This window comes from Nicotiana attenuata, chromosome 7 (genome assembly GCF_001879085.1).
Source record: "Nicotiana attenuata strain UT chromosome 7, NIATTr2, whole genome shotgun sequence".
Classification (NCBI taxonomy): domain Eukaryota; kingdom Viridiplantae; phylum Streptophyta; class Magnoliopsida; order Solanales; family Solanaceae; genus Nicotiana; species Nicotiana attenuata.
In genome coordinates this window covers 52,143,678-52,164,429 of record NC_031995.1, presented here as the reverse complement: position 1 = coordinate 52,164,429, position 20,752 = coordinate 52,143,678, and the positions used below count along the sequence as shown (strand labels likewise).

The 20,752-nt window shown below is 37.6% G+C and overlaps 1 protein-coding gene across 1 annotated transcript; it reads right to left on the bottom strand.

Moving 5' to 3' along the window:
• LOC109229086 lies at positions 8,543-10,128 on the bottom strand. Its single transcript, XM_019394405.1, has one exon. The coding sequence runs from the start codon at positions 9,921-9,923 to the stop codon at positions 8,715-8,717; it is 1,209 nt and encodes a 402-aa protein (XP_019249950.1). The 5' UTR covers positions 9,924-10,128; the 3' UTR covers positions 8,543-8,714.

Sequence of the window (20,752 nt, the reverse complement as noted above, 5' to 3'; positions counted from 1 at the left end):
AGAAGAGCATCTTCATTTGCCAGCGTTTGAAGTCGATACCGAAAAACTTTCCGGGTTTTTCTGCTGGTGCCATAGCATGAGCAGGAGTTGGATGGCTTGACGAGGTAGCAACATTCGTAACAGTAGCACCGTTCCCGCAATATTTCCATTAGTTTAGTTTTCATTCGTCATTTTTTCTGTAAAGTTGGAAACAAAACAGAACTTTGTTAAATCAGTGAAGTTTTGATATCTTCAAACTGAATACCAAACCAAACATACAACACGTAACAATGGTGAAGTTTTTATATATTTCAAACCCGTACGTTTATTATTCCGGTAAAGTTTTGATATACTTTAAACCGAATAGAACAGTTATTGGAGTAGAAAGCACGAAGGCTTTAGTCTCTAAACCAGTAGACAAAATATAAATAAAAGTTTAATATATATTTCAACACAGAAACGTTAGTATAAAATTCCTTAAGCTTGTAATCCGCTACTGTGTTAAAACACAAAAACAAAAAAAACAGCTAGAAGAATAAAAGAAACTGGAAAACAGTAAAGAATAAGAAATATTCCGAGTCCACAATTTGCTTGTGCGTCCTTAAGGAATTTTAACCCCCTCACACGTTGCCAAGGTAATGGATTAAATCCTCCCAGGATGAAACGGAATAAACCTTCCTGCAACAGTGGCAATACAAACTGCAGGATACCAACGAAATCAAAAAACGGAGCAAAATCACACTTACAAATTTGAGAGAGAGAGAGACTGCAAATTAGAATGCAGTATTTTCAGAAAGAAGGAAGTTTTGTAATTTTTTTAGTGTGTTAAAAACGAAGCCATGCCTCAGAATTTATAGGCAATTATTGGAAGAGGTGTGATGTTTGTTCTGGTAAAGGTGTCTGTTCAGAAGTTTGTGCGTCCTGCCGCGGTCCTACCGCGGTTACGCAAGGACCGCGGCCAGAGTGGCATTCTGAATCTGCGGCAGTGTTCTGGCGCGGTCCTACCGCGGTCACACCCGGACAGCGGCCAACTAACTGACATTTAATTAATTTTTTTAATAATTAATTAAATAAATTTTGTCCAAAAATAATCTTATCGATCGATCATTTGACAAATCAAAATCGAAATCCAAAGCCAAAGCCGAAGCCGAGCCGAGCCGAGCGAGCGACGACGACGGCGCGAGGGTTCATTCTCTTCAACTCCTTTTAAGAGCTTTAAGAAGTGATTCTATATATATACACACAAATGTAGTTGTCCCTCACCAATGAGGGACAAAGTTCAAGCCAAAAGCTCACTTCATTCAAATTTTCATTTCCCTCCATTTTATTTCCCACCATTTCCAATTCACACTCTTAGACTTTAAAGCCCAATGCTTAAAGTCTTTGAAGCCCAATGCTTTAAAGTCCAACAATCCCCCACATGAATGAGAATGGCTGTAACAAGAATGATCATAGATGAAAGCTGTGTGATTTGCAAGTAAGGATTAATTGCATCTGGATAAGTAGGTTTCCCTTTGAACTTTCCGTAGTGAACATATATCGGATATACTCGGTCAATCGGTAGATTTGATATCTTTGAACCGTCGAACTTTAGTGTATACCTAGACAACCATATGTCACACAACCAATCCTTAACCGTCTTTTGGTTCTCATTGCTGTGTTCGTTTCAGCCATGAACACCGCCTGGTTTCATAAGTGCGTAGAGAATTGGCCTTACAGAATTCTCATTGAAGCGACTTCCACTTCACACTTACATAGGTGATTCCTAAACGTGTAATCTTTAGATTGACACTATTTGATAAATACCACATCAAACTTAGGTAATCATTAAAGAACGTGTAAAGTTCTATCCTTGTTACTGAACATTGTCTTCATCACGAGAAGGGACCAAAGATTTTACTTTGACAATGTTGAACCGGTCAATCACAACTTTGTTTGAGCTCCTTGAACCTAGATCTCGGAACATCCAAAATTCTAGGTAGAGTTACCGCCATGTTGACTTGTCCTCGGCCATAGTCCAATTTTCTTAGATGATTTCTCAACTCCCTCTCTAGTTAAGCCTTTTGTAAGCGGATCCGCCACATTATCCTTTGATCTTACATAATCAATAGTGATAATTCCACTAGAAAGTAGTTGTCTAACGGTGTTATGTCTTCGTCGTATATGACGAGACTTTCCGTTATACATAACGCTCCCTGCCCGTCCTATTGCAGCCTCACTATCGCAATGTATGCAAATAGGAGCCAAAGGTTTTGGCCAGAACGGAATGTCTTCTAAGAAATTTCGAAGTCATTCAGCTTCTTCACCGGCTTTAACCAAAGCTATAAACTCTGATTCCATTGTAGAGCGAGCGATGCACGTTTGTTTGGAAGACTTCCAAGATACTGCTCCTTCACCAACATTAAAAATATATCCACTTGTGGACTTTGTTTTTGTTGAGCCGGTTATCCAATTTGCATCACTATATCCTTCGATAACCGCAGGATATTTATTGTAGTGCAAAGCGTAGTCTTGGGTATATTCCAAATATCCCAGAACTCGTTTCATTGCCACCCAGTGATGTTTGTTTGGATTACTTGTGAATCGACTAAGTTTACTTATTGCACAAGCTATATCAGGTCGTGTACAGTTCATGATGTACATTAAGCTTCCCAACACACGAGCATACTCCAATTGAGACGTACTTTCACCTTTATTCTTTATAAGATGATGATTTAAGTCAATTGGAGTTCTTGCACTTCTAAATTCCAAGTGTTTGAATTTTTCAAGTACCATTTTCACGCAATGTGATTGAGACAAAGCTAGACCCTGAGGAGTTCTCTAGATTTTAATTCCTAGAATTACATCGGCAACTCCTAAGTCTTTCATATCAAACTTACTAGCAAGCATACGCTTAGTAGCTTGAATGTCGGCAATATCTTTGCTCATTATTAGCATATCATCAACATATAAGCAAACAATGACTATATGATTTGGAACGTTCTTAATGTAAACACATTTATCACATTCATTAATCTTAAAGCCATTTGACAACATTGTTTGGTCAAATTTCGCATGCCATTGCTTGGGTGCTTGTTTTAGTCCATAAAGGGACTTAACAAGTCGACACACCTTCTTTTCTTTTCCCGGAACCACAAACCCTTCGGGTTGGTTCATGTAAATTTCTTCCTCTAGATCACCATTTAAGAAGGCTGTTTTTACATCCATTTGATGGATTTGAAGACCATACAAGGCGGCTAACGCTATTAGCATCCGAATGGATGTAATTCTTGTTACCGGCGAGTATGTGTCAAAATAGTCAAGACCTTCTCGCTGTCTAAATCCTTTGACAACAAGTCTTGCCTTGTATTTGTCAATAGTACCATCGTCTTTCATTTTCTTCTTGAAAATCCATTTAGAACCCAATGTTTTGTTACCTGGAGGAAGATCAACCAATTCCCAGGTATGGTTGCTCAATATGGATTCTATTTCACTATTGACAGCTTCTTTCCAATATTGTGCTTCTGAGGAAGACATTGCTTCCTTGAAGGTACGAGGCTCATTTTCTAGCAGGAAAGTCAGAAAATCTGGACCGAATGAAGTAGATGTCCGTTGACGTTTACTTCTTCTCGGATTTTCCTCATTAGGCATACCATCTGTTATTTCCTCCCGAGGTCGTTTTGACTTTTGGTAGGTCACTTCACTTTCCTTTTTATACGGATAAATAGTTTCAAAGAATTCAGCATTATCTGATTCTATTATCGTATTAACGTGAATCTCAGGATTTTCTGACTTATGAACCAGAAAACGATATGCCTTGCTATTGGTTACATATCCAATAAATACACAATCAACCGTTTTTGGACCTATCTTAACCCTTTTAGGTTTAGGAACTTGTACCTTAGCTAAACACCCCCACACTTTGAAGTATTTCAAGTTGCGCTTCCTTCCTTTCCATTTTTCATAGGGAATGGACTGTGTTTTACTATGAGGTACACGGTTGATTATTCGGTTAGCTGTAAGTATAGCTTCCCCCCACAAGTTCTGTGGTAAACCTGAACTTATCAACAACGCATTCATTATCTCTTTCAACGTTCGATTCTTTCTCTCCGCAATTCCATTAGATTGTGCAGAGTAAGGGGCAGTTGTTTGGTGAATAATGCTATTTTCCAAACATACTCCTTCAAAAGGAGATTCATATTCGCCACCCCTATCACTTCTTATCATTTTGATCTTTTTGTTTAGTTGTGTTTCAACTTCACTCTTGTATTGCTTGAAAGCATCAATTGCCTCATCTTTACTATTAAGTAAATAAAATAGCAATATCTCGTGCTATCGTCAATAAAAGTAATAAAATACTTTTTCCCACCGCGAGATGGTGTTGACTTCATGTCGCAAATATCTGTGTGAATTAAGTCTAAAGGACTTGAATTCCTTTCAACGGACTTATAAGGATGCTTAGCATACTTTGATTCCACACATATTTGACATTTGGTATTAATGCAATCAAATTTTGGCAATACTTCTAAATTTATCATTTTTCGCAATGTTTTGAAGTTGACGTGACCTAAGCGTGAATGCCATAAAGTGTTTGACTCAAGTAAGTAAGAAGAAACATTGAACTTTATTGATAGGAACTGCTATTACATTTAGCTTAAAAAGACCCTCATTCAGGTAACTTTTTCCTACATACATATCGTTCTTACTTAGTACAACACTATTAGAAACAAAAATATATTTGAATCAATTCTTGACAAGAAGTGAGGTAGACACAAGATTCTTGCGAATTTCTGGAACATGGAGAACTTGGTTTAGAGTCACTATTTTTCCCGACGTCATCTTCAATGCAATCTTGCCAACTCCTTCAATTTTTGCTGTAGACGAATTTCCCATGAAAATTGTCTCGTCGGGTCCTGCGGGGGCATAAGAAGAAAATAACTCCTTGTTAGTACAAACATGGCGGGTGGCTCCAGAATCTATCCACCATTCTTTAGGATTTCCTACCAAGTTGCATTCAGACAACATGGCACACAAGTCCTCCATTTCTTCAGCATTTTCAACCATGTTAGCTTGATTCTTCTTCTTCTTCTTATCATTCTTTGGTGCACGACAATCCACGGCCTTATGCCCAGATTTTTCACAGTTGTAGCAATTACCCTTGAACTTTTTCTTGCTTGGAAAATTCTTTGGTCCAGAAGCTTTCTTTCTCTTCTTATTTTATGGCGCCTCCTCAACAATGTTAGCTCTTATTATTGTCGAGCTTCCACGTGACTTCTTTTCAGCATTTTTGTTGTCTTCTTCTATCCTCAAACGAACAATCAAGTCTTCTAGTGTCATTTCCTTCCGCTTGTGTTTAAGATACTTCTTAAAGTCCTTCCACAACGGAGGTAACTTCTCAATTAAAGCAGCGACTTGAAAGGCCTCATTTATGACCATACCTTCAGCAAGGAGGTCATGCACAATGACTTGTAATTCTTGGACTTGAGTTATGACCGACCTCGTGTCAATCATCTTGAAATCCAAAAAACCTTGCAGCCACGAACTTCTTAAGTCCGGCATCCTCAGTCTTGTACTTTTTCTCAAGCGCATTCCATAACGCTTTTGAAGTTTCCATGACACTATAGACATTGTACAAGCTATCTTCCAAACAACTCAAAATGTAATTTTTGCACAAAAAATCAGAATACTTCCATGCTTCAGTTACAACAAATCGTTCATCATCCGGAGTGTCTTCAGCCAGGACCGGAGGATCCTCCTTGATGAATCGCTGCAAACTCAACGTAGTAAGATAGAAGAGCATCTTCATTTGCCAGCATTTGAAGTCGATACCGGAAAACTTTCCGAGTTTTTCTGCTGGTGCCATAGCATGAGCAGGAGTTGAACGGCTTGACGAGGAAGCAACATTTGTAACAGTAGCACCCGTTCCCGCAACATTTCCATTAGTTTGGTTTTCATTCGTCATTTTTTCTGTAAAGTTGAAAAGAAAACAGAACTTTGTTAAATCAATGAAGTTTTGATATCTTCAAACTGAATACCAAACCAAACATACAACACGTAACAATGGTGAAGTTTTTATATACTTCAAACCCGTAGGTTTATTATTCCGGTAAAGTTTTGATATACTTCAAACCGGATAGAACAATTATTGGTGTAGAAAGCACGAAGGCTTTAGTCTCCAAACCAGTATACAAAATATAAATAACAATTTAATATATATTTCAACGCAGAAACGTTAGTATAAAATTCCTTAAGCTTGTAATCCGCTACTGTGTTAAAACACAAAATCAAAAAAAATTGTTAGAAGAATAAAAGAAACTGGAAAACAGTAAAGAATAAGAAATATTCCAAGTCCACAATTTGCTTGTGCGTCCTTAAGGAATTTTAACCCCCTCACACGTTGCCAAGGTAATGGATTAAATCCTCCCAGGATGAAACGGAATAAACCTTCCTGCAACAGTGGCAATACAAACTGCAGGATACCAACGAACTCAAAAAACGGAGCAAAATCACACTTACAAATTTGAGAGAGAGAGACTGCGAATTAGAATGCAGTATTTTCAGAAAGAATGAAGTTTTGTAATTTTTTCAGTGTGTTAAAAACGAAGCTATGCCTCAGAATTTATAGGCAATTATTGGAAGAGGTGTGATGTTTGTTCTGGAAAAGGTGTCTGTTCAGAAGTTTGCGCGCGGTTACGCCAGGACCGCGGCTAGAGTGACTTTCTGAATCTGCAGCAGTGTTCTGGCGCGGTCCTACCGCGGTCACGCCCGGACAGCGGCTAACTAACTGACATTTAATTAATTATTAAATAATTAATTAAATAAATTTTGTCCAAAAATAATCTTATCGATCGTTTGACAAATCCGAAGCCGAGACGAGCAACGACGACGACGACGACGCGAGGGTTCATTCTCTTCAACTCCTTTTTAGAGCTTTAAGAAGTGATTCTATATATATACACACAAATGTAGTTGTCCCTCACCAATGAGGGACAAAGTTCAAGACAAAAGCTCACTTCATTCAAATTTTCTTTTCCCTCCATTTTATTTCCCACCATTTCCAATTCACACTCTTAGACTTTAAAGCCCAATGCTTAAAGTCTTTGAAGTCCAATGCTTTAAAGTCCAACAAATATTGGATATACTTCAAAGCCTGAACACATGCATGAGTCAATTCCTACCAGTTTACCCAACACTTTCAGTAATTGCAGCTCGGCATTTCTTTCGTGCATGCAAACAGCAGATGATGTTTCTGCACAAAGCAGGAAGATTAATGTTACTCCAAATATCTTGTCGGCTCAACCCTCGAATATGGGGATGAGACAAACAATCGAGGGAAAGATTATTAAGACAGAACCGAACTATGCTACCAATTCTCATTTCAATATTGGTGCTCATAGCAGTTTCTTGGAGTCACGTTTTGCACTAGGTGGTGCATCTATTTCGTCATTTAATAGCATGCAGTTGAAGTCACAACCTCTCAACAGACTTCCAGAAGCTAACACCACTTCATTTGGATTTTTAGGGGAAATTTCTCAAAATTTTGGTCTCTCAGACTTGTCAGCTGACTTCTCTAATAGTTCTGGTAAGTCTACTTCTCCCTTGCTCTTTGTAACTTTTCCAGTCATCTTTTTTTTGTTTCCATTTTCCATGTTCTAGGACGAATCATCTTGATCTCTTCCCACCATGTTCAGAAATACTAGAGAGCTACTCCAGGACTCCCTTTCTAGCAACAGACACAGGCAACTTGCTTGATCCAAATGGTAGGTACAGCATCAAGGTCAGATTACTGGTATTTTGTTTATTGTTTTGGGAAATCCAGAGCAATAATACTAACTCATAAGACACAGTGGAGAAGACAATGAAGGAAGAAAGGTAGAAAGAAGGATTGAGCAGAAGAAAATATGGAGAAGACAACGAAATGAAAAAAGTTGGAAAAAGAGAATCAGAATCAGCTGTAGCACGCACGTGTCCCTTTGAAAAGCCATGTAAAATCACCATTTTACATCTTCATAACTAAGCTAAATGTCCAATTTTACCTTTGGTCGACCAACTTGGCTCTTCTATATAAATATATTGGTGTAAGTAATTATTGACCAACAAAAGTCTTATCAGGCTAAGGATCAAAAAGTAATGCAACCATGGCAAGAAATGAGGATAAAAAAAATATCTCGCTCCAGTAGGTGGTAGAATCCTAATAATATCAGCAATTAAGCAGATAATATCAGCCAGAGTATGTGGCGAAAGTGCCAAGCAAAATCCAACAGAAATCCTTCTAACATGTCTGGCTACCAAAGCAACAAACCCTGTTTCCAAGTAATTCCAACATTTAATGTCAAAAGGATATAACAACATCACTAATACATTCACAGGTTAGGAAATCTGAAAAAAAAAATCAGGTGAAAACAAATCAATTGTTGTTGTTGTTGTTTTGTTGTTGTTGTTGTTGTTGTTGTTCAACTTATTTGGGTTAAAATGTACATTGCCAAAGAAAATCAACTGGAGATTATCTCTGTCAATCTATTCAAGAATTGCTCAGCAATGGAAACGAGCAATACTGAAAGCTGCACCATGAGGATAAGTGGCCTTGAGTAAGTAAAAAATAAGCATTAATAAACAGGAAATCCCGACAAAAGAGACATAACAACAGGGGAACTACATTTGAAACAACAGAACAAAAGCCAATTGAGGTGTTCATATTCTAATTCTCTTTTCCCGCATTACACTAGAAAACATTATGCAACTCACAACAACTTGTGCTAATAAACGAAAGGAATAAGCTTGTGTCTAACTTTACTTGCATACTCCATATATCTCTCACCAAAGTTCTCTACCATTAAACTTTCCTCTAATCTAGCTTTGTTCCCATAGTACAGGGAGCAAACAACAGCAATGAAGAGAGCGCTCAATGGCGCCCTAAGTGCAACACAGTAAGCAACAAACAAGAGCATGGTCGAAGCATAAATAGGATGGCGAACGAACCGATATGGGCCAAACTGTACGACAGCAGTAGGCACAACCACCTTCTCCGAATACTTGGCTAAATACAACGTCGAATGATACTGCATAAACAAAGTCATCAAGATCAAAACCCATATACCCAAATTACTCCATCCTCCAGGGATAAGATGCAATTCTGGCCCTTCAAATGCCGCAAGCCAATGACCAACCATAACTCCAACACAAAACAACAACTTCTTCCAATTGGGTAGGCTAATATCCCATTTGGGGTCATGCTCTCTCGGGTTATAGTCACCATACAGTCGTTTTCGAACACTCACGTTCAAGAAAAAGAAATAGTGGTACACGAAAAAGAACACAACAGGCCAGCCTTCAAGAAAACCATTGAAATGTGCAGGAGGGACAAGTGTAAGCCAAGTGAAAGCTGAAGTAACAATAGCAAATTGTTCTAATTCACTCGCTTCCCTATTTAAATGCTTGTTTAAGCAATAAAGACTGTAACTTGCTAGGCTTATGGCAACTAACCAAGGCCAGAATAACCATGTCATACTAAAATACATCCAAAAGAACGGATTCAACATTACATTCACAACCCACTTTGTAGCAGCAATAGTAACTGAAAACACCAAAGCCCACTTAAACAAGCCAAATGGGGTCAATTGGGAAAACCCCATCTTCAGTGACTCCAAAGATACCACCTTTTCTGTTTCTTTTGTATTTGAATGTGAACATTGGACTGGCAGTAATGACCCAAATCTACCATTATACGGCGAACAACAGGAGAATTTCTGGGACGGAGAAGAACTGACATTGCTGAAGGGAATTGAGAAAGAACTACGCAAGTGGGATTTGGGTATTTCAAGATTTCTCCGGGGGTTTAAGTTGTTTACACGGAACTTGCGCACCACCTGTTTGTGGAAAGATCTGTAAGAAAAGGGGTTATGTTTTGATGAGCTACAACAGAAAGATGGTACCTTTGAGCAGACCAAAATAGGCGCTGCTTCCATTTTGGTATTGGTAGCGGAGATTTGGATAGAAGAAAACTGATCAGCTCATTAGAGCGCTTAGTGAGTTTCTCCGACCTGAAGCCTCAGGGTAACATTGCTGCTATGTTCTTGTTTGGTCCAGGGGATAATCATAAGGGCAAAAAACACCGTATACCCATCTATAGAAACTGTTTACCCTATATGCCTAACTATTGAATTACATGATAAATCCAAATTATAATTATACCGTATACCTGCCTAACTAAAATACAGAATCTTACCCACTACTTTTAAGGGGATAAAATCCCTTAAATTTAGGCATAACTGTTGAAACGTGCATAGTTAAGTACATAATATTGGTAATATTGAAATTTACCTCTTTAATTTACTCTTAACATTTTATTCTTCTTCTCCATCCTTTATTTTTTATCTAACAAGTTTTATATAATCCAATAAAACTTCATCAATTGCAATGAAAGATATACCGATCATGATTTAATATGGTGGAGTATGAAAAAATGATAATTATGTGAATTTTCTATTAATGGGGTTATTATCGATTTTGGTTGCAAATCGATTTTTTCTATTATGTGATTTTTTAAAAATTTGGAATACAATAATCAACAAAACATGTCATAATATTCTAATTTGGAATATAACATTCAATTATAATTACATACTACGATATTCTAATTTGGAATATAATATTCACAAAATTTAATATTCTAATCACTACTACTGTATTCAAATCAAAATTAAAGAAAAATCATAATTCTAACTAACGAAGAATACAATATTCAACCATAAATAAACACCATAATATTCTAATTTTAAATATAATATTTAAATTGTACCACAATACTCTAATTTAGAATACACCATTCAACTCTAAGTAAAAACCACAATATTTTAATTTGTAATACAATATTTACATATTTTAGTGCAGTATTCAACTAATATTGCCATTAGTCAAATAATATTCAAAGCAATATATTGTATTCAAACATAATTAAAGAAAACCCCATAATATTCCAAAAAAGAATACATTATTCAGTCATAAATAAAAACCATAATATTCTAATCGCTACAGCAAGCAAGCCAATTTCCTCTTCATCTTTTCCTCCACAGTCCGCTAATTTCTTGTGAAGAATTAATTATGTGATTAAGGAAGAGAATAAATCAGTGCAAGAATTCATGATACATTGTATCGAGAAAGATACAGTGTTTTATTCCAATTAAATGTTCATTGAAGATATCCTAAAAGAATTTGGGGAGACTATCTAATCCCATAAAAGGTGGGATATGTTTAATGCCATATAATGATATTAAAGATTTAAGAAGTAAATAAAGTTTTATAAAATAGGTATAGAATGTAAAATAAATATTTTAAAAGTATATGGAGTTAAGTTGTGTTTTTAATGGGTAGACCACGTAGATTCTCCTAATCATAAACTTTGGTTAAAATAGCACGGTCTATTCAATTTTCGGAACGGTCATTCAAAAATAGTCAGTGTTTGTCAAGTCATTGAAAAATAGCCACTATTTTGCTGCAACAGAGACCGGTCCAGCATAATATACTGGAGTTCGGTGCACCTGTGTATGAACTTCCAACATATTATGTTGGACCGGTACAGGAGCACCGGTGCTCCAAACTCCAGTTTATTATGCTGGAACGGTATATTATACGGGAACTCCAGTATAATATACTGAAACTCCAGTATATTATGCTGGAGTATTTTTCCGGATTTTGAACAGTATTTTCGTTCAGATTTATCTTTACATGAAAAGTGGCTAAATTTCGATTGCTTTTGAAACTGTGGCTATTTTTGAACGACCACTTGTAAATCTGACTATTTTTGAATTTCTCCCTAAACTTTGCCAATTATCCTTTTTGGGCCTGCAAATTTAAATTGGTGAAAGGGGTCGAGTTTGTCGTGTACATTATTTATGGAATTTTTATCCCGTTATACTACGTCAGAAACTTATTTACTTATGTTTTTTATATTTTATAGTTTTTAATAAGTATTTAGATTTTCTTACAAATAGTATACGTTGCTACTTAAAAGACTCTCACCCCATTATTTTTTTACATCAAAATCTCTTAATCTATGCTCAGAATCTCCATACTCTCTCTTTCCCACCATTGCCGACAACTTTATATTACTAAAAAATTATCAATTTAATCGTTCTTTTGCTGGGAGACTGGGCAACACTAAAAATGAAGAAATATTCAGGAATTATATGATAACTGTATAATAATTGTATCATAATTGTTGAATTGTATCAGATATATCAATGCCTTAAACATAATTGTATCATATTTGTATCACAATTGTTTCTATCTTGTATATGGTACATTAATGCACACAATAATACATGATATAATACTAATAAATTAATATATAATTATCATATATTAGTGATACAAATTGTGAAATTCGTCACAAACTCACAACTGCTCGTAACAATATACAATGAATATATAATTAGCATACATTTGTAATACAATTCCTTCAACAATTATGATACGTATATAATTATAATATAATCACAATACATTTCTGAAAAATCGTGATACAATTATGATCTTCATCTTCTTCAAGATTCAATCACAACTCTACGCTAAAAATCTAATATAATCGTATTATAATTATATTAGTATAGTATCAAGTATTGTTTTGGGTATTGATGTATCATATACAAGTCACATACAATAAAGACTTTAGAAAGAAAACAAACAAGATTTAAAACTTACCCACAACTTGATTCTAGAGCAATATTCTGAATTTTATTTGCATTGTATCAATATAGATTTTGGGTGATTAGTAAGAAAGAGAGAAACTGAATTTGAAAACCTTTGAAGAAATCGTTTTTTCTTTGGAGGGGGGGGGGGGTATAAAAATAAAAGAGAGATTTTGTATGATTATTAAGAAATGAGAAAATATTGTTGATATCCATTGGAAAAGCAACAGAATATTAAACGTAGGAGGGGTTATTGGAAATAAGTGTGAGTGTCATGTAACTGACGAGCTAAAATTAAGGGATCTTGAATCTTTTTCTTTTTTATGATTTGTATATAACTTGTAAATATAGATATACAAAGTAATTAAGAAGAAACCTAAATAAAGGTAGTGAATAGGTTTCAATTATAGTAAGCTAGGTAAAAATCCCATTATTTATTGGAATGTAATATTATTACCAGTTTTTAGTTAAAACAAAAACAATAACAAATCTAGTATAATCTCACAAGTATGATATGGGGAGGTTAATGTGTATGCGGACCTCATTCTAACCGTAAATGTAGAAATGTTGTTTCCGACTAATTTTTAGTAACAATTCTCTTTTTTTCTTTCTTTAATCTTTAATGACGCTCCAATTTGAGGTTATTAATCAAAGTTGTGGAATAAATTTTGATTTTTTCATTCAAAAAAATATGAACATGTGACATCCAATTATTTTAGCAGAAGCACGGTTAATGATAAAGGGAAAACTCAAAAAGATCTGCTAACTGCAAGGGTAAAAATGAACTAAAAATATAATTGAAGATAAAATTGAGCAATTTTAAATAGTATAAGAGCAACTTTGGATATTTACCTTTTGAATTTATTTAGATTTTTTGACAATCTAAAATATAATATGATTAAATCATTTAAACGCTAATTGAAATTATATTATTATAGTAAATATTGATGGTAAAATAAAGAAAAATAAGTAACTTGTTATAGTAGTTTATTTTAAATATTGTAACGACCCGACTGGTCGTTTTGAGCAATTGCGTCCGGTTCGGCAGTTTGAGGTCACGAGCAGCTTCATATGATGTGTGTCGACTTGCGTGCATGATTGGATTCTGTTTCCGGATGCATCGGAGTTGAATTGGAAGTTTAAACGGTGAGAATTTGATCAGAATTGGACTTTTTAGTAAACGACCCCGGAATGGGTCGTGGGTGATCCCAACAGCTTCTTATGGTGATTTTGGACTTAGGCGCGCGTCCGGATTCAGGTTTGGAGGTCCGTAGGGTAATTTGAGGCGTTTCGACGAAAGTTGGAAAAATTGAAGTTTGGAAATTGGAGAAGTTTGACCCATAATTGACTTTTGTGATATCGGGGTCGGAATGCAATTTCGAGAGTTGGAACGGCTCCATTATGTCATTTTGGACTTGTCGGCAAAATTTAGCGTCATTCCGGGTTGATTTGATAGGTTTCAGCACGAGTTTTGGAAGTTGGAAGGTTTGAACGTTCCTACGTTCGATTCTTGGTGTGATTTCTCGTTTTGGCGTTGTTTGATGTGATTTGTGACCTTGAGCAAGTCCGTGTTAGGTTATATAATTTATTTGTGTGTTTGGACGGGGTCCCGGGGGCCTCGGGTGGGCTACGGGTCATTTTCCCATTGTTTGGACTGCTGTATTCTGCTTCTGGTATTCCTTCTCTGCGATCGCGAACAGCCTCTGGCGTTCGCGATGTGTTGTTGCTGGTCGCCTCATTTTCCTTCTTCGTGTTCGCGTAATACGCCTCGCGTTCGCGAAGCTCTGCCTTATCCTTCATCGCATTCGCATTCGCGTCCCCCTCACGCGTTCGCGTAGTTATGCCGCTCCACTCTTTGCGTTCGCGCACTAGTTCACGCGTTCGCGAAGAGCAATCTCTGGGCCATAATATTTTACTTCTTCGCGTTCGCGTTCATGTTGTCGCGTTCGCGAAGCACAACTGGGCAGCCTTCCTTTTCTTCTTCGCGAACGCGATACTTTCTCCGCGTTCGCGATGCTTTAAGACCTGGGCAGAATAAATAGTACTCTATTCCGAGGGTTTGTCATTTTCACCATTTTTGGAGTTCTAGAGCTCGATTTTGAGTGATTCCTTGTGGGTTTTTCAAGCTAAGTGATTGGGTAAGTATTTTTCACCTAGAATTGATTATATTCCATGAATTTGTCTTCATTTTTATAATTTAATTTGTGATTTGAGTTAAGAAAAATGTTGGTTTTTGAAGAAAATTCCTAAAATGAAAAATCATGATTTGAGAGGCCAAATGGTATCGGAATTTAATAAATTTTGTATGGTTGAACTTATTTTGTAATGGGTATTCGGATTTTGTAAAATTTGTCGGCTTTCGAGGCGCGGGTCCGGGGGTCGACTTTCGGACCGATTTTTGGATTTTGTTAAAGATTGAGACTTTATGATTCGGAATAGTTCCTTATGTATTTTATTTGTGCTTTGAAGTTAATTTGATTAGATTTGAGCCGTCCGGAGGTCTTTTCACCCGAGAAGTACATTTTAGAGTATCGGTTGTCGTCTTTGAGGTAAGTATCTTGCCTAACCTTGTGTGGGGGACTCCCCCTTAGGATTTGAGTCTTCTATGCTAATTGTAGTCTGTGCATGCGAGGTGACGAGTGTGTGCTCGGACTTATTTGTGAAAAATTTGCTCTAGGGTTCTTAGGTCCTTATGTTCATTATGTGAAAAGTATCCTGTTATGAGTGGGTTAATTGCTTAAATTTTCTCTATATGCTCCATATGATGTTGTTAGCTTTCCTCTAATTCTTACGTGTTACATTGACCCTTAATTGCCTTAATTGAAATAATTTTCTTCCTTATTGTTTTGATACTTCTTGATTGTGAGTCCCTCTATGACTTCATGCAAATAGGTTACATGTCCAATTATTATGGTTATCGGTGTATTTATCACGTGCTTATTATGTCTTGTTGTTTTGTTGAGGTTATCGTGCTTCTTGGCTTTTCCGTGACCCTTATTATGTACCTGTTGTTTCCCTTGCCGGGATGTTATTGCTTATGATATTGTTTCCCTTGCCGGGATATTGTTGTTATGTTATTGTTCCCTTGCGGGGATATTGTTGTTATACTATTGTTCCCTTGCCGAGATTCTTTTGTGATTGGTGTTGATTTGTATATTGGGATAGGTTTGCACGCCGCAATAATATTATATGGGATTGGGTTGCACGCCGCAACAATATTATATGGGATCGGGTTGCACGCTGCAACATCACTATATGATTTGGATCGGGTTGCACGCCGCAACAGTACTATATGATTGGGATCGGGTTGCACGCCGCAACAAGAAAGAATAAAAGTGAATATTGATTCTTATGGTGAGAACGAGAGTAAAAGCACGAAGGGCGATGCCGTGCACTTTCTGCTGCTGTGTTTATTTGTTATTATCAATTCAAATGTTTAAACTATTTAAATTGCTTTACTGCTGTGATCCTTTGTGTTAGAACCCACAATGTTTATATATATATATATATATATATATATATATATATACGTTCCAATACTTCAAACTTCAATATTTGTTACATCCTTAATTCAATCAGTTTCTCAACTATATCCCCTTAAACCGTCTGAGGTTGTATTTTTCTTAAAAGGGAATTTCTACTAAGTTTTACGTTATTAACTCTCATGTTAAAGGTAATAATCCATTCGATGTTGTATTTTAAATTAAAATGGGTACTTTCTTTACTCAAAGGATTTCAAAAGAAACAACTTCATCTTTTCTCGCTGACTTTCCTAATTAGCTTAGAAATTGTAATTTTACTTATATTAGGTAAATAGGACTTCTTGGACATATTGAGTGCATTGTACGGATATTATGTATTGTATAGTATGTGGATTTTGTTGTTAAAAGTGAGATGGAAAAATATGGGGGCACAAGGTGCCATGTGTGTTGAAGGTTCGGAAGTTGAGATTATGATATGAGAAATCGAGGGTTGAGATGGTCAGGATTATGTACTAGACATGATGTGATTGGTTGAGTTGGCATTGCTTTCTTTATTTGGATACATTCTTACTTGTCTCTGTTCTGTTATATCAGTGTTGATTTCCTTGGTTATCTGATTTACTTGGTTATTGTTCGTTACTACTCGTGTTCTCCCTTTATTGTTCCTACTGTTTGTATTTTGATTTCTCTCCGTTGTTGGTATTACCTCGTTATATTTACCTCGATATTTTATTATCATATCCTGTTCATTTTATTTGACCAGTAGGTGTCTTGACTATTCCTCGTTACTACTACCGAGGTTAGTCTTGATACTTACTAGGCACCGCCGTGGTGTGCTCATGCTACACTTCTGTACATTTTTATGTACAGATCCAGGTAATGATCGATAGTAATTGTGCGGGTCGTCGCGGTGGAGACTCACGGTAACCTGTTGCTGCATTCGCAGGCCTCGGAGTCACCTTCGTTTGTATTGACGTTCCATTGACTCCTTCTTGTTCTGGAACAGTGTTGTATTTATTTTGTATAACTACTCTTAGAAAGGCTTATGACTTGTACCACCGGTTTTGGGAATTGTGATTTATTGAGAGTTATTTAATTTGAAGTCAGTAAATGTTAAGGTTATTTCAGTAAATGTTAGGCTTACCAAGTTTAGAGACTAGGTGACATCACGACTCATTCGGAGGGATTTTGGGTCTTGACAAGTTGGTATCAGAGCTCTAGGTTCATGGGTGCTACGAGTCATAAGTAGGTTTAGTAGAGTCTTGCGGATCGGTACGGAGACGTCTGTACTTATCTTCGAGAGGCTACAGAACTGTTAGGAAATTCCACTTCTTTCATTCCTAATCGTGCGACATTGATTCAGCTCGAAGTATATAACTTATGGTCCTTTACATCCACTCATGTGTAATATTACGCCCTCAGTGTCCGCTATGCGCCAGTGGTTCATGATGCTACAGACGGACTACGAGGGAGTCAGGAATGCTCAGACATTTTCTCAACGTGTCATCCAGACTGGAGATACAGAGGCATTGAGAGGCTATTCAGTTGTTCATATGGAGGCACAGCGGTTTCTGGCATCTGGTTGATGAGTGCGAGCTAGGGAAGGTTTGATTGATTGGCTAGTCATCGAGATCATGGCTGGGTCGCGAGGTGGATGTTGATTGAGGGTAGCTGGTGGTATTGGAGTGCCTTGTGATTTGTGTTGTACGAGCTGTGAAGGTTAGTTTTGCGGATCATTAGATGTTATTTTTTTAGCTTTGCGCCAAGTGGAGGAGTCCAATAGCGGCATTCAGATGGCAGGGTCAGATTTATATCAGCTTAGCCTAAGGTATATGTATATGCAATATTGGTAGGTTCCCGTATTTGGGGTATGACCAGCGCCTGAGATCTTGCACGAGATGATGTTGGGGCTTACAGTATTTCTACGTCAATAATGGGTCTACATTTAAGCATCAAGGGGAGTCAGAGGAACAACTTCAGATTCACAGGAGGTCTATTCAGTGTGGGTGTCGTGGTTGCGGCAGAATGGGGTGCTTCAGAGGAAATGCAGTGGTTTATGAGCTTCTGGATACGTGGTTCATGTTAGGATCATCTATATTTGGGACTTTGATTGGGATTATTACATATCGACTATCCGAAGAAATGGGTCAGCTCAGTAGTGTTGGGTCAGCATAGTGATGGAAGTACTTGGTCCTTTCAAATGGGAATTCTCTACTAGCATTTGTGGCAGCACTCTAGTATTGGGAGGTTTGTGTGACTCGGTTGATTTGGGGAGATACGGTCCTAATGTCTTAGCTACGTGCGGGTGGATCTCGGGGAGTTCTCGATGGTTTGGGCAACGGCTTGAGTTCGGTGTCTACCATGGGCATAAGGAATATATGGTACATTGTAGTTTCTCCTAAATCGGTATCTGAAATTAATAGAGCATTGGCATTGTCGGCTATCATAGGTGAAGAGTGTGCATTTTTGGAAAGGACCTTGAGTTTTGGTTTGTAGTGCGTGGCTGGTAGCATGGTGATTACTGGATTTTTGAGGCTTCCGAGGTTCATGTTTTGTTACGCGGTCAGAAACTCTATATGAGAGCTTCAGTAGAACGATAGGGTGTGAGTGATGTATCAGCCATTTGATTTGTGTAGTTGAGTTCGGGTATGGAAATTTTGGTATTCCTGAGGTTTTGGGGCTAGATGCCCTCATATTTGCACTATCTCCTAATTGCGGATTGTGGAGAAATGTTGAGAATGGGATAATTAATAGCATGTATTATTGGTAGGTTGATGTGGATCTTTTTGAAGGATATTTACTTATGTGGAAATAATCAGGATTTGGGATGGGGGCTATTTGAAAGCTCAATGAGAATATGTATCTTGTATCAGGTCAATGTTGTGTGCTCATGTGAGATAGTCATTATGGTTATGATATCAGGCAGAATGGATATTATCTGTGCCCCTAGCCTATGATATGTGCTACTCTTTTATGATGTGTTAGGCGATGAGGTTGTATGATTATTCCCCACGCATGTTGTAATTTTGTGTAGGCCTTATGGCGGTGCAGGCGAGGTAGCCCTCGTGATGTTGATTTGCTCATGGCACCTTAGTTGTGCTTGCTTCTTTCATGTTTTAGCACTTTCATTTACTTTCCACATTTTTATTTGTGCACTCTGTTATACTTGATATCAGTATTCATATGTTCAGTGAACCCGAGAATTTTGGCTTGATGAGTATTTGGGAGCGGGCTGCTCGCCGCAGCGGATGTTATGTGGGTTACCTTTTCATTGTGTTTATTTGGCGTTGTATTTTCCCTCTGTGGGACAATTTGGTGAAAGACTATACTTTTGTTGTCACACTTGTTGTACTTGTTAGACAATTCTTATACTTGGCTTTCTCTTATTTGTGCTGCATAATTTAGTTATTGCTGGTTTGGTGTACGAACTGTGTAGTGTGAGAATCCGTGTGGTTCCGTGGTGAGTTGTTAGTTGGGCTGCTTGTACTGGCTGAGATGAGGTTCTTAGACCTGAGATTTGTACTATGGTATCGGGGGTGAAGAGTGTTTGGAAGTATGAGGGTGTTTCTGTTGAGATTTGGGTGGTGGCCCTTGGCGGGCGAGAGAGCTTCTTGACTTGTTGTCTTCATGGGCAGCTATAAGTTCCCGCATATTTCTTTATCATGAACAACGATGTGGAGGTCTGGAATAAGGTTATATTCAATGTGAAGTGTGTCGCCGGCATCCAGAATATTATTTGAGCAGCTATGGTGGTCAGAGGTTATTGCTTCGGGCATTTGAGTTGTATGGAGCAGCGTGTGATTGTATTTTGGATTGGAATTTGGCTCGATTCAGCTTTTTCAGGTCCATGCAGTGTGATGACGTGGGATTCAGATCCGATGATAAATTTCAGATGTTGAGGTTTGGGTTCTGTTCTAAGGTTATGGGCTAAGGAGGAGATGAGATCTTCAGTTAAGTTGCATTGTCAGTTCTGTTTAGGTTGGGTGATGGGGAATCATCCCCGGGTGTATGTATAGTGAGCTCATGTAGTGGTTCGATGGTTTTGGAACGACTCCGGGCACGTTCGAGGACGAATGTATGTTTAGGTGGAGGAGGATATAACGACCTGACTGGTCACTTTGAGCAATTGCATCCGGTTCGGCAGTTTGAGGTCACGAGCAGCTTCATATGATGTGTATCAACTTGCGTACATGATTGGATTTTGTTTCCGGATGCATCAGAGTCGAATTGGAAGAAGGAAACTAATTTTGGAAGTTTAAACGGTGAGAATTTGATTAGAATTGGACTATTGAGTAAATGGCCCCGGAATGGGTCGTGGGTGATCCCAACAGCTTCGTATGGTGATTTTGGACTTAGGCGCGCTTCCGGATTCGGATTTGGAGGTCCGTAGTGTAATTTGAGGCGTTTCGGCGAAAGTTGAAGTTTGGAAAATGGAGAAGTTTGACCCATAGTTGAATTTTGTGATATCGGGGTCGGAATGCGATTCCGAGAGTTGGAGCAGCTCCGTTATGTCATTTTGGACTTGTCTGCAAAATTTGGCGTCATTCCGGGTTGATTTGATAGGTTTCAGCATGAGTTTTGGAAGTTGGAAGGTTTGAAAGTTCCTAAGTTCGATTCTTGGTGTGA

What these genes read in the sequence shown, in the direction of transcription:
- LOC109229086 (XM_019394405.1), bottom strand. Translation starts at nt 9,923, where the DNA reads ATGGAAGCAGCGCCTATTTTGGTCTGCTCAAAGGTACCATCTTTCTGT.